We start from the raw sequence: 13,847 nt of genomic DNA on the forward strand, positions 1-13,847 counted from the left end.
TACGAGTAATTTGTTTTTTCGAGATAGCGATATTATGATTCGTGCAGTTCGCCTGCCGGCGCTGCGCGAAATGGCCCCTCTCTTCCCGTGGTCCTACACTGGTTTGCCCTCTTCGTTTAGATTCCTTTCTGCCACAAGCACCACTAGGACCGCCATCTTCACTGAATGCAGTTTTGTTCTGAGGTAGGTGAGCACTGGGATGCCTTTAGCCTCGAGGCGTTACAGAGGTCCGCCATGTTGACGGGCAAGCGCTAACCGTACCGCTCTACTCGACATCATTCAGTCGTTGGCGTGTGTTAAATATTAGTGAAAATCGTTCTTTTTATGGTTTCAACTAAGTAAAACCATTTGAAGTCGTGCATTTAGTGCGAAATTTGCCTATCAAAACAAGTGGTCGAACATCTACGCTGCCCATCTGCTGATAGGACAGATACTAATAAACCGTTTATCACTGACAGCGGTCAGGTCTGGACCATTAGCAGTAGGAGAGTATTGGGGTTACTCTTCAGTTGATGTTGGCGCCTAACGCGCCGAGATTTGAGTGGGGGCCCAGAGTAGATGTGACGTCTTCGGTAGTGCGCCTGCGGCGGGTTTCGAACCCGGCGGCGGGTTGGATTTGGCGCTGTTGAAATCATTAACTGTTACTGCAATACGTCAACGAGTCGATCACTGATTGCAGTGGTAGCAAGCTCTGTCCAAGCTGTGAGCACCAAATCCATAGTTCTTTAGCTGCACCCGAGAAACTATTGTCCATAGTGTGTATATATACATGTATCCATATATATTCTCATATTATTCATAGCGGCGTATATATCGCGATGCGTTGTCTATAACCCAGCGCAAACTAAGCCCCTAGAACCGAACATAGCTCAGCTGTGTTTGTCTGTGTATGTATTTGTGCGGCCATGCATGGTAAGTGTATCTGTCTGTGTTTGGGTATTCTGAGTGGCTGATAAGGGCGTGCGTGTTGTGATTTTGCAGCAGAGTTCAACAGAACTGAGGCGTTTGTCGGTGGTGCTCAGCTTTGTCAACTGGCCCCCTCAAAAGGTGGTGTCTGGAAGCGGCGGCAAGAAGCCCGATGGGCTCCACCATGCGACAGCGGTAATCTGCTGGAGAGAGCTTTGGTCTCTCGTTAAAAGCACTCAACAATTAGGTCTGTCAAATTCGAGGCCACCGTACGGTAAGTAAAATGCCGCATTAGTCAGTGCTCTGGAGTGCCATTGAGAGGAGAGGAGAGGAGGGGGCAGGCGGGCGGGGGAGTGGGTTGAGGAGCGCAGATGATTGAACAAGCCCGCTCGAATTGGGACCTGCCGAATACACGGTATATATCTGCCGCTTCTGTGGGAGTAAGAATTTGTGTGTATGTGTTTGCGTGTTTCTATGTGTCTGTTTTTCTTAGCAGATTCTTACATAAAGAAAGGATTCACTGAGATTAACTATACTTTTGTATTAATTTACTAGAACAATCGCTAGTAATTTTCCGACCGGTCCGATGTCATATTCCACAATCTTTCTGCGTGTGTCGTCGTTGTGAGCGGGAATAGAAAGGTGTACGTCGACAACAACTATGCCATAAGGGTGTCTATAACAAGCCCGCCCGAACCCTATTGGCGTCTGCAGTGATAGCTGGCCCTTGGAACCGAAATTTTCTGTTCTTTTAACTATAGAAACAACATTGTCCACATGGCGTGTACTCACCGCTAGTTTATAAACAAGTTGAGCAGACGGATTGAATATCCATCAATCAAATAAATTTTCTCACTTTTGTCAGGTAACACTTGAAATACATACATTTATAACAACTTACCATACTAAACTCTATGTTATCATCGATTATGGCTTTACGAATTTGAATAACTACAGTGTGATAATTTCATGGGCTTCTTCAGATCATGCCAATGATTGCATCAAACGTTACGCACCATGTTACTGCTATCGATGGATTATATATGAGATCAGCGAGAAAAGACGATCAAGATGGCCGGGACCTTAATGAGACGGAGAACATGCCCTAATTGTCTTAGGTAGTTTTTGCGCCCGCGCAGAGGAAGGTCACTTGCGCGTTCAATGCTGATTTGTCATCATTGAAACAGATCTTTTCGTTGCTCTAAGCGCCGAGACTGAGGTAGCTAAGCCACGATCATTTTGAAGATCCGATCCATTGTCCTGTGTTAGTACAGTCTTTGGGCGATATACAGTAATTATTCTTTGGCTGAACTGTTTCTATGGCAAGGCTTTATGGTATTTAAATTCGACATTAAGCTGTAATTTATGTTGCCTGCCCTGCGTACAATATTGCGCGCGAAAGGAAAGGGGGAATTGTTAAAGAAGCTTCCGAGAGGAGAGAGAATCATTTTTAATACATTTGTTTACGGACTTATAATGTGTGCTATATACTACAGCTTATTAAATTTGATCATCGTAGTGAAGCTCGTGTTTTCTATCTAGATACTTCATTTACGAACTCATGTCAACCTTCTACAACACGATAACTTAAACAAATTGTGTTACATATCGGGGTTTTTCTGAATACGACTCCATTGGGGTTATTGACAGCCAACAAACAAAAGGTGTTTCTAATAGAGACTTTTTAATAGTATGGGATTGAATGCATATTTATTGCTAGATAACAACTTTATCTTATATAATTTTAAGCGGGCTGTCTTACATAATTACTTACTATGTTTCACTGTATGCAACGCAGCGACTTATACGTTGACGGCGGAGCTGATCTCGAACTGTAGAGGTGGGAACAGGTTATTATGACCGGTTGCATTTTCGTGTCAGCTGTTGTCTTTATGGGTAAAAATGTCCCGTGGCAAACAAGCTGTAATCCATTGTATATAGGGCTCAACGTATAAAGTATCTGTAGAAATACACAGGCAGTCCTTTTTACCATACTTCGTTGACCCGAATAGGTTTCGTCTAGGAGTGTCATTAAAATATCGTACAGATAAAGACGACAAATCACTGCGTCTATCGACGCTTGAATGCTTGCTGTTCATTCAACAATACATATCGTTGTTTATGAACAAAGTACTACGAGCAGAAAGACGAATGACTGAAAAAACCATAAATCTACTGAATATTGTGTTACAGGATCATCTGATTACGTACCTTGTGCTGTATTCCACTAGAAAATTCAATTAATAGGTAAAATCACGACAACAAGACAAATGCAATGATTTTCAGTTTGTAAATTTTCATATTGACTCTAGGCTGATTGCCGAAAACCCGCATACTTATGTCGGGTAGAGGGCGCCAGCGAGTTCGGGGGCGACCGCCAAAGACGCCTTCTGGCGGCCGCGGTAGCGGAAACGCCAAGAAGCCGCGCTATCTCTATGCTGGGGGCCATGCTAACACTGTGCAGTACCGACAGCGCCTTCGGGAAGGTCTCCGACAAGAGCAGTTTATCGGGGACAGTGCCAGCGAGTCAGAGAATAACGCTGCTGTCACGTCTGACAATGAGGTACGTAACAGAGTTTAATGAAGCATTCATATGAAGCGTGTTTCACTGAAGTAGTTCTCGTTGCTATGGAGCAGTGTAATCTTGTTATCTTTTAAAATTGCATGCACCGCTACAACTGTCGACGTCGTTTAACTAACTTCCGTCTTTATCTTATATTCCCTTCTATAGCTTGACGATTTGGGTATAATCGAGGCTCGGGTCGGGTCGGAAAACGGTGATGGGCGCGCAGGTGACGAGGATTCGTGGAACTCGAGTGAGCACGAGGAACACGACTCGGATGAGGATTATGTTGAAGGTAATAATCCATTTCCTGCAAAGTTGTGTTATGATAAACATTTTATCTTTGGAAGGTCCTGAAAGGGTGTCATTGAGTGAATTGCACCGAAGTATTTTTATTGTCTGCAAGAAGGTGACTGGTCCCTTAATAGGCTGGAATATTGTGCCTAACTAGGAGCGAGAAGCGACGCGTTCTTTTTCGTACGCAACTATTCGCCTACATAGTTATAGCGTGACTAATGGTGTTCTTATGATTCAAAGGTGCCAGTCTAACATTAACATTATTTAATACGAAACTAGATTTTGAAGTGTATTAATAGCATCGGCGGCAACGCGTTACTCTGTTTATTCTTCTATCGTGTTGTAGGCATTGAGAAAAGCGAACGGACGACTGGCGGCACTGAAGAACGCCGTAGATTGCCTCGTAGACCCACAACCCCAGTTTTTCTTCAGGTACAACGGCGAAGGATAAGGTTTAATAAAAATCATTGTTATAATTGTGGCAGTGTAATTCGAATGTCGATACGCGTAATTATCTTAATGGAATAGTTTCATTAATGGTTTTCTTTATGACAGGACCGTGAAAAACCAACTCTTCAACTACCTCCATCATCGGATGATCTGCTTATGCCTCGCGAACATCTAATGCGGGCTCTGGACGTTTATGAGACGATGCGGCATTTCAGCAATGTTCTCCGCATGACCCCGTTTACTTTTGAAGAATTCTGCGCTGCGCTTATGTCACCAGATCATTCGGTATGTTCCGAATCGTTTCCTATTACTATTTCCGAGCTTAATGTTTTTGCTCAGGTCTAATTGATTGTCGTTATTATATATTATATTCAAATTCGTGATCTGATTGAATCCCGCGAGAGCCTGGCACGTACGATCCCAGTAACATAATGTTACTATATTCAATCGATCATGATCGCTGGATGCCCCAGTTCTGTCGCTGTTTCACAGTAAGGTTATAAAAACAAAGTTCTGCGATTTATTTATATATGGTTTTTTTACAGGCATTGTTAAGCGAATGTCACATGTGCCTCCTCAAAGCTATCCTCCGCGAAGCGGACGCCGTTAATACTCATTTTGGTCCTCAGGATATCAAGGATTCAATTAATATTCACCTCTATGTACTCGATCACGTGACGTGGCCGTCTACATTGCAAATGTATCTTTTAGCCGATGCGTAAGTTCGCTATTAGCAGCTAAACAAATCGGTAATAAAAACACTTTGCCAACATGTGGGCAACGCGTGTGACTCAGAAATAGCTTCATTCACTAATAGATTTAATTTTATTGACTTAAAGACAATTTAAAAACCTGCGTCGGTCAAATACGTTCTGATAACGAATACTCGCTGCGGTGGTATTCATGAATCATTATCATGTGGTTGGTTTAAGCCAGACTCATAGGGTCCTCGATGTGTTCCTCTCCGTATTATAGTGAACATCGGCCAGCTTTGCTTTCATTTTTGGGCCTTTCTCCGGATCACGAGGCTGTACCATCGTCCCATGAACCTTGCTATCAATCCGAATATCCGTTGAACGCGGGCGTTTCAAGACGTTTATCTGTGCTGCAGTTCCTAGCCGGCCAGTTTCTAGATATCACGCCCGTGCGGGATGATACCACTCGAGAAGGTGCACCGCAGCATGACGATCACTGCCGGTAAGCATCATACAATCAGCACCAGCTATGATTGGCTTATTGTTGTTGTTGCTGTTGTTGTTATATTTGAAGAGCGATGATATTGAATGTGTATTGTGGAGTGGTTTGCCGGCGAAAAGATGGTCCTGTTTAGGGTAGAGTACCTTGCTTGCGAGAAACGTACCGTGTTTTTTCTCTTACGTAACAGTGTGATCTATGTGATGTTTCTATTTCATTCTCCTTAACAGTGTATGTCATAAACTGGGTGATCTCTTGTGCTGTGAACAATGCCCAGCTGTTTATCATTTGACGTGTCTTGATCCTCCGCTCGAGACTGTGCCATCAGAGGACTGGGTGTGCCCTGTTTGTCGGGGAAACGCCGTCAAGGGTGTGGCTGATTGTGTTAGCGAGATTGAACGAGCCGGACTTTTGGCTCGACAGGACGTCCTCGGTTACGACCGCGAAGGGCGAAAGTACTGGTTTCTCGTCCGTCGAATTATTGCGTAAGTCTCCTTTGCCAATAGTGTATTTCTACAACCACTAGGACCACAAAGGAGGCTTAAGGTGCCTTATGAGCATCTTCAAGTTTCTTTAGCGTCACAAGGTGGTACTACACTGAGAAATAAAACAGTTCAGGCGTATCAGTGACTGACGCCTCCTAATGACCTGTTTCGTTAGCTTGAAAAACGTTGAAGGGACTGCACTTTGTGATGATATAGTATAGCTAATTCGTCTGACCCTTGCACGCGTTCGAAGTGCCGTTCTTCCATAAACAAAGTTTCTATTTCAGTGAGGGTGACACAGACGGAGAAGAGCATAGCGAAGTATTCTACTACTCGTCAGTGGCGCAACTCGAGGAGTTGATGAGTTGTCTTGATGGTGATGATCTCGAGGCCGATCTTGTGCGGGTTCTTAATGAGCAACGACTCGACGTAGAGCGACAGGTAGCGACTTTTTACCAACGCAATCAATAAAGGATTCACAAAAAGCCTGGCCGCAGATATTCTAACAGCTATTCAGAAAATGTCCGACAAAAACGGGTCAACTGAAGCTCGTCGTTTGTCCGTCTCGATCACAGCTCACATACAGAACGATAGGCATATAATAAAAATTATATATATACATATAGGCGTCGGCTGCTCAAATTTGAGAACAATAAGTTACCAGTTCTTTAAGCATAATATCACCACGTAATGTCGTTCAAAAAACTATATTTCTCTTTAGATGAACCTGACAATGGAATTAACTACGGCAGCAAACAAAACAGGTCGCAAAAGTTGGCTTGAAGACAATCGTATTGAAGTAGAGGCCCGTCTGAAGCTCAAACAGGAACAAATGCTAGATCAGGTAATCAAAATTGAGCTAAACAACTGAGGTTATTTTTTTTTTATCTATTCAATTGGACCGGTGTCCGCAAAAGAAGCTTACTTATTGTTTCTCCGATCGCTCTGGAAACATTCAGATTAACCGAGTCGTACTCGCATTGAACTTAATGTACATTTATTAGGTGGCCGGATCCCTGACAGCGACAGTCAAATCGGAATCCGCCGAAGTACAGACTCGAAGTAAAACAGCCGCTCTTAACCAAACGTCTTTCCGACTCGGGAGTGAAGCGAACTTTCGGAACTATAGCAACTCCTTCAGCAGCAATACTCTAGCGCTCAATCGGCATCAACATGCCGAGGAGCGCGACAAGAAGAGGCACCTTTCTCATAAATTTTCGTTGACGCCGGCCTCTGAGTTCAAATGGATTTCAACGTCATCAGGTTTGTTTCATCCATGCTTTGCTGCAGGTCAACCTCTTAGCAACTTTCTTTTCGAATAAGTGTTTTGTATCCTTTGTGAAATAATTATCGACCGATGTGAGATGAATCCTGTGTTAATCCATTGTGAATCTGTGTGTTGTATTTTAGGAAGCCAATCAAATTCTGTGACAGATCTCCCCTCAGTCTTGAATCTGCTTCGTCAAACAATGCTTCACCTTGAGTCGCAACTGGGCGGGTGTCTTTTGCATCCGCAATGGACGGCGCACTTCCGCTCGCAGTGGGTACAAGCGCTAAACAAGTGTAACAAGACCAAAGACATGGTGACTGCTCTTCAGGTTTTGGAGAGCGTGATGAAGCCATGTGTGTTCGTGCCCGCGTGGTCCGAATCGCTAGGGCACACGTTTTTGAGGCGATCAACGCAGAATGAACGCGAAGAAAAAAAGAAACAGGATAAAAAAGAGCGACGTGGTATAGCTGGCTTTATGGCGTTGTATTCAGGCGTCACGGAAGATGGGGAAGACGTCAGCGACCGATCACTTTGGTGCAAATATACGTTAGGGTTGCGACATCAAGTGTGGAAGCAAAAAGGCGAGGAGTTCCGTATAACAGGTGGGTGTGTGTTTGTGCTAAATCTTTTAAGGATCGAGTTCCTTTGCCTATTTAATAAAAACATTCTTAGCTTACTTTACTGATCCCTTTAGGTTACTCCAGGAACCCATGGCTTGCCTAGATATATTATTAACTGCTAGTTTATGGAACTTCTCTAGGCACTGGCGGTTGGTGCTGGAATGCGCGGACACGAGTAAGCCGACCGAAACCGATGTCTGAGTGCGGTCTGCGAGCGGGTCCCACCCGACTGAGTATATTTTTATCGGGTCAAACTGTTCCTCGAATTGTTGACGTGTCCAAGTTGGAGGTATCCGTAACGCAGAAGGATAACACCGCGGAACTTAAGCGGCCTGCTCTGATTCGTGCACTCTGCGACCAACACAAAGTCACCATCGAGGATGTGCTGGATGTAAGCAGTGCCTTGATGGATCAAACCCGATCATTGTACCCCAAGTAAGTACGCAAGCATTGTCTGCGTCTCTCTCTCGTTTAATCGTTATAATGCTTATAGCTTAATTCCTTAAGATTAACATAATGTCTGGCGCCCTTTAGGACCGTTAGCAAAGGCTTTGTACCATATATATAAACCTTTAGAGAGTATTCCTATACTCTCTAGACTTATGCGAGAATCATGAAACGAAATAAAGAGAAGGCTTTCGCAGCCTTCATCGAACGGTCACATTCCAATCAATAACTATCTAAAGCTAGTAATGCTAACTAATGAAGATTCAGGTAAGTCTTGAAAAAATCCTTATATCTATTGAACGTCGTATACACAGATAGATCGCTACCTAATTGTAATAAATGGAAGCAGGCTTACATAATAAGCAGGTGCATAGTGCCTGCTTACTATGTAAGAGTCAGACTTACTTCTGTATGAATATTTTAATTAAACGAAATTATAGACACTGCATGGGCTTTGTATGTTTCTGGCTGCTATCACAGGGTTGCAGCAACTGCAAAACTGGATAAACTACTTGAGAGGAGAGTTCGTTTAAGCAAACTTCAGGGTGGTGGAAACACAGGCGTCATTTCAGAAGAAGCCCCGCTTATACTACCGCCAGGATTGTCATGCTACGCATGTACAGAAAGCACGCGATCGTCTTGCTATTCACCGTTGTGTCGCATGTTTACTGCTCAGGTGCATGCATCGCGTCGTTTAACCGACACTCGGGAAAAGGTCGATCTCACCAAGCTTCGCCAATACTCTGGTGGCAGCACCGTTGTCAGCGGCGGTGCTGCCGATACCGCCAATCTCCCAGTCGCGAAGGTTCAGCAGCTTCCGAGAAAGCCAAGAAAAAAGGAGCTTCCCCCAATACACAAGTTTGTGACTGGCAATGGCGGACGAAAGTCGCTGCTTGTGCTTGACAAATGGGACTACCGGAAGCTCGCAAGGCGTTCCGGCCTGGGCGAGGCACAGGGCTTTAGTTATAGTGCAAAGTCCAACAGTCAGGTTTGGAATTATGGCTCAGCGCCGAGACCCGTCCTTCGAACTCTGTGGCGTTGGCGAAATACTCAGTTTTTATGGACAAGTAGCGCGTGCGTGGCCTTACAACTGCGGGTGCTGTGGCACTGTCTACGCTGGGACGATTTAGTCACGAAACCCCCGCCAAGTGGCTCGAACACCGTAACCACAGATACGCAAGTCGAGACAAGTGAGCTTGTCAGACGTCGAGACTTGCCTCCCTATGGCCTCCGATCTGAGTACCTTGTCAGGAAGATCATCGTTCCCATCGATCTCCCGTCGAAACCCCGTGAGAAAACCGCCCCGCAACGTAGTGGCCTGAGGGAGAGGCGTCGGCCAGAATCACCACAGAGCCGGGGACCGCAGGTATGAATTCGCTTGTGAATTTGCGCCTAACGTACTGGTGATAAGGGCACATATTTTAATATATTTTTTTGTGGAAATGCATTGTAGATCTAAGCAGGTGCTATGGGGTCTATTTTTGCTTTGAATTCCAGATGACGGAAGTTTGGACTTCTGAAGAGTTGCTTGAAGTCTGGGAACTGAAGATATTCCAGGAGAAACTCGAAAAGCAAATCAAGGAGCGCCAACAGGAGAAAGTAATGTTTTATCATTATTACGTTTATTATTATTATTATTGTCTTTATTCATATAAGCATTCCATTTTTAAGACATTTTGTGTTTTGTTATGATCTAATGGGCTTCTTTAACGCTGTATCTAGCCAAAATATGCCAGAACAAACTCGGTTTAAACTACTGAAAGTAGTCCGACATTACAAAGAGACGCATTATTTCGCAATCCTCACACTCCTAGACCATTGTTTACCTTGGCAAACGTCTGTCCATCTGCACCGGATTTATAAAGACAAACCCCAAATAACGTAGTCGAGTAACCTATTTCTAACATACTCCCAATTTCTGTAACCGCCAGGCTTTGGCACCATCGTTATCGGACAAAGCCCACTCAGCGACCCGAATAACAAGCTCTGCAAGTTCGACGTTATCGGGATCTACAAATATTGTTGGCGTCAAAGTCGGTGTGTATTAGTAGCGAACATTAATCCAGTTTGGCAACGAGAAACCATTGGAGCCTTTATTCAAAATACTTAAAATCAAAGTTGGCTCTTGTTTTGTCGTAGGTCTATTAGTACCATAACCCTAGAGTGTCATGGATTCCAATTGGCTACAGAGCTTACGAATTGATTTCACTGTATATGACACAGGTCATAATACCGTAACATATTAATGCCTATTACATTCATTCATCAATTAGGTTGCTTCTTGTTTCTGAATAAAAAAAAAAAACAACAATAAGATTGTTGTTAAGATATTAGTGCTCTTTGTAGTGATTGGGAAATTAACCGTTTTTGATTTTATTGCAGTTGGCGCTGGGAAGAGCCCAGCTGAGATCCGAGCTCAAATGGAAGCTAATCTTCGAGCACAGCGGCTGGCACTGCAAGGTACATAGAATCTTACGAGCTTCTTTAGTTTAAATAATTATAATAGATAATATTCAACATCTGTTGTATCTATAAAATAAAAAAAAAAATGAATTTACTACATTTATAGACAATTTAACTAGAGGGTCATAATTAATATGCAACATATATGTATATTATGGCTGGCCATCAAAGGAACCACGACTAAAGCCTTTGTCACTAGGTGCATTGTCCGGTTCCGATTTAACAGGTGTTACAATATAAATATATGATTTATCCATGTTAGAGTATTAGATACTCATAATGTGAACTTAATCAGATAAAGCAATGGCGTATTATAATGTATATATAATAATTATAAGTAATAGTTAAGTATAATATATATATATATATATGTATATTGGCTTGGTACGTCATTAATACAATCGAAACGAATACAAAATTAAAACTTTTGGAACGTTTTTTTAGGCAAGAAGGTGGTCACGGTTGCATCGTCTGGGGGCACAGTCCTACAGACAACGGTCGGCGACGTTGGGGTCCGACGTATCGCTCCTGCAGTATCTTCGGCAACGGGCGGATCGGTGACCCAGTCAATAGGCACCACCACTAAACAGGTACGAATGTTCATCTAATTCCATTAAATTTCTGTAAAACTTTTGTTTTTTAACACCACAATCCCCTAACGCTTTTATATTTTTTCGTTCCCTCTGCCACAACAAGGGCTGATTTTTAATTAATTGCGACTGATTTCAGTTGTGGTGTGGTGCAAGCCAGGGTCAAAGCTGAGTTACTTTGAACACATGCATATCCCGTGCAATATTATTAAATTAGAAATATATGAAATTTGTAAGTCAAGCTACACGTCAACAGTTAAGAGGCCAGGTTATCCGTCAAAAAAATCGAAATAATTGCCCTTGTTGTTGTTGTTATGATGATAGTCATAGTTGTTATTACCATTATTTTACAATGGAGAAAATTTTACGAGGCTGTCTGTTTGCTTTTACAGATCGTGATCCGTCCGGCTGGCGCAACAATTGTATCAAGTAAAGGTGCTGCCGGAGCAACTTCGATACGATCAGGATCGCCCGCCGTTATACGTGCCGGGGTCAGGCCGACGCTGACTCAGGCCGGACAACAGGCAAGACCAACAGTAAGGCCTGCTGGCAGTTCTCAGGTGAAATCACAGGTATGTTACCCCTTACTAATCATGTGGTAACGTTGTATGATTTTATATATATATATATGCTTTTTTTCCTTCTTTTTTCTAATTTTACGTTGGAATGGGCGGTAGATGGCAAGATTTTTTGCGCTAATGCAGCAACTTACCTATTGACGTAAGCCTATTATAGTAACCCTGCTTAGCTCTACTGGGCGATGGGTACTTCTTAACCACGTCCTGTCTACTCACATAAATAATCGTTCACATGTTTATTCTCTTCGTCAGGTGCATATAATCCAAGGTCCGAATGGGCAGCTTACCGTACGTGGTCTTCAGCCTGGACAGCAATTGCTCAAACTCCCTGATGGTCGGCTACAAATAGTCAATATTCAGCAGAAGCCCGCCTCACCACAGGCATCATCTGTCGGACAGACCTCGTCCGTACAAAAGATTGTCATCCAACCATCATCAGCGAGCCAAACCGGGACAAGCGGTATTGCCGCTTCTGCTGCTGCTGCTGCTGGCCAAAAACTCATTCAGATCCGGTCATCCGGGGTTGCCACTCCTCAAAACGTGTCAAACACTGTGAAGGCCGTTAAACTCATTCAGTCCAGCGGTGGGACGCAGGTTGTACAGACGGGCGTCGGCGGTCAACTCATCAAAGGTCACCTGGTACAGCAGGTGGGCACCCTGGTACAGCCTCTAACAACCCCGGTCGTCCTTAGCACGAACAGTCTCGCTCTATCGGGTTCCACCACGGCCGCCGCCACAACTCTGCTACAGCCCGTGGCAACAGGTTCGCCGAAAGTTGTCATCAGCGCGTCACAGCTAGGCTCAACAGGTCCCCAGCTGATCCTCACTAATCCGACGACCGCGACGACGATGACAGCTACCCAAACCGGACGTCAGGAAGTGGTCAAGCAAGAGCCACCTTCGTCACCGCAGATGACCTCTGTGGGTGGAGCTGCAGCACCCACAACGGGCAACACTGGAACCCCTCACAAAATTATCCTGACGTCACAACAATTCGCGCCTAAGGTTAGTCAATGGATGTATGCATTGCCAGGGGCTCCTTCGTTGCCAACATTTTCGATATTGCCCCAATTTCCCCAGTAAATTAGTAAGGGTTAAAGGAAAAAAGGTTCGGAAAGATACCTATATACCTGGCTAAGCTAAACGCACGTTTTGGTTAAGGACTGACTACTTTGCGAACCACGTGCACAGCTGTAGGCATTTGTCGTTCGAAGTTATTGCATTTAGAACTATTTTTAATTTGTTCCATGAGACATAATTTATAATGTACACCGTACAAAGGCACAATATATGAAAAGGGCTTTTTTTTGGTTCTTCCAACGATTTGCCTAGTGCAGTGAGCAGCAGCCAAAAACCTTTTAGATAGAAGTCGTTTTGTTATGGAAAAGCATGCTTTCATGTGGTAGGCCTAGGTGACGCAAAATTTGTGGAAAATTTTATCGTTGTTATATGGCGATCCAGATATAGAGTAAAGCTTTATGGTTGAAGGTTAGGGAAGATGGTGGCAACAATGTCGTTATGACTGATATGAACGTTGCATATTACGGTTCACGTAGCCGTTCCCGCCATGCGTCATAGCAAGGTGCCTGCGTACTGAATTTAGGGATGCGTAAATCTCGAACTAGATACGTTTACTTTGTACTAGCGCCATTACGGACTTGAAACTTTCTGATTTTTGGTACAAAGCAAAGCGTTCCATAAATGTGATAGTATACATTATTAACGGTGCGAATTTATGAGATTATATATCGATAAAATATTTATCGATTGTTCGTTTTAGGAGTTCATAAATTGACAAGAAGCTTTCCTGATCATATCAATGATTTATCAATTAAGCGAATATGGGCATAACTCTGTTCCGTGCACTGACAGGGTCGACAAGGAAACGAAGTGTAACTTTCGTCTACGGGCACACAGCCTCTCTTCTATAGTGAGATGGACGTTTATAACGAGCGCAAAATGTCAACCAAGAGTTTATAGATAT

General features: G+C 43.7%; 1 protein-coding gene across 5 annotated transcripts in view; it reads left to right on the forward strand.

The window, feature by feature from the left end:
* The first annotated feature begins 226 nt into the window (after window positions 1–226).
* The window catches only part of E(bx) (nucleosome-remodeling factor subunit NURF301 E(bx)), a 24,087-nt gene continuing 10,466 nt past the window's right edge, over window positions 227–13,847 (forward strand). For 4 of the 5 annotated variants that reach the window (XM_022840847.2, XM_022840852.2, XM_022840851.2 and 1 more), the window contains exons 1-21: window positions 227–702; window positions 982–1,180; window positions 3,219–3,469; window positions 3,638–3,764; window positions 4,113–4,198; window positions 4,322–4,501; window positions 4,762–4,934; window positions 5,192–5,413; window positions 5,641–5,895; window positions 6,183–6,336; window positions 6,617–6,739; window positions 6,900–7,158; window positions 7,306–7,767; window positions 7,926–8,220; window positions 8,713–9,598; window positions 9,730–9,831; window positions 10,164–10,269; window positions 10,615–10,692; window positions 11,140–11,285; window positions 11,678–11,857; window positions 12,116–12,868. In XM_022840847.2, coding sequence (XP_022696582.1) covers window positions 3,245–3,469; window positions 3,638–3,764; window positions 4,113–4,198; window positions 4,322–4,501; window positions 4,762–4,934; window positions 5,192–5,413; window positions 5,641–5,895; window positions 6,183–6,336; window positions 6,617–6,739; window positions 6,900–7,158; window positions 7,306–7,767; window positions 7,926–8,220; window positions 8,713–9,598; window positions 9,730–9,831; window positions 10,164–10,269; window positions 10,615–10,692; window positions 11,140–11,285; window positions 11,678–11,857; window positions 12,116–12,868 — 4,812 coding nt within the window. In that variant the 5' untranslated portion in view covers window positions 227–702; window positions 982–1,180; window positions 3,219–3,244. The remainder of the gene's footprint in view (window positions 703–981; window positions 1,181–3,218; window positions 3,470–3,637; window positions 3,765–4,112; window positions 4,199–4,321; window positions 4,502–4,761; window positions 4,935–5,191; window positions 5,414–5,640; window positions 5,896–6,182; window positions 6,337–6,616; window positions 6,740–6,899; window positions 7,159–7,305; window positions 7,768–7,925; window positions 8,221–8,712; window positions 9,599–9,729; window positions 9,832–10,163; window positions 10,270–10,614; window positions 10,693–11,139; window positions 11,286–11,677; window positions 11,858–12,115; window positions 12,869–13,847) is intronic. The other variant, XM_022840848.2, reaches the window with a different exon arrangement.

This window comes from Varroa jacobsoni, unplaced genomic scaffold (genome assembly GCF_002532875.2).
Source record: "Varroa jacobsoni isolate VJ856 unplaced genomic scaffold, vjacob_1.0 scaffold_891, whole genome shotgun sequence".
Lineage (NCBI taxonomy): Eukaryota > Metazoa > Arthropoda > Arachnida > Mesostigmata > Varroidae > Varroa > Varroa jacobsoni.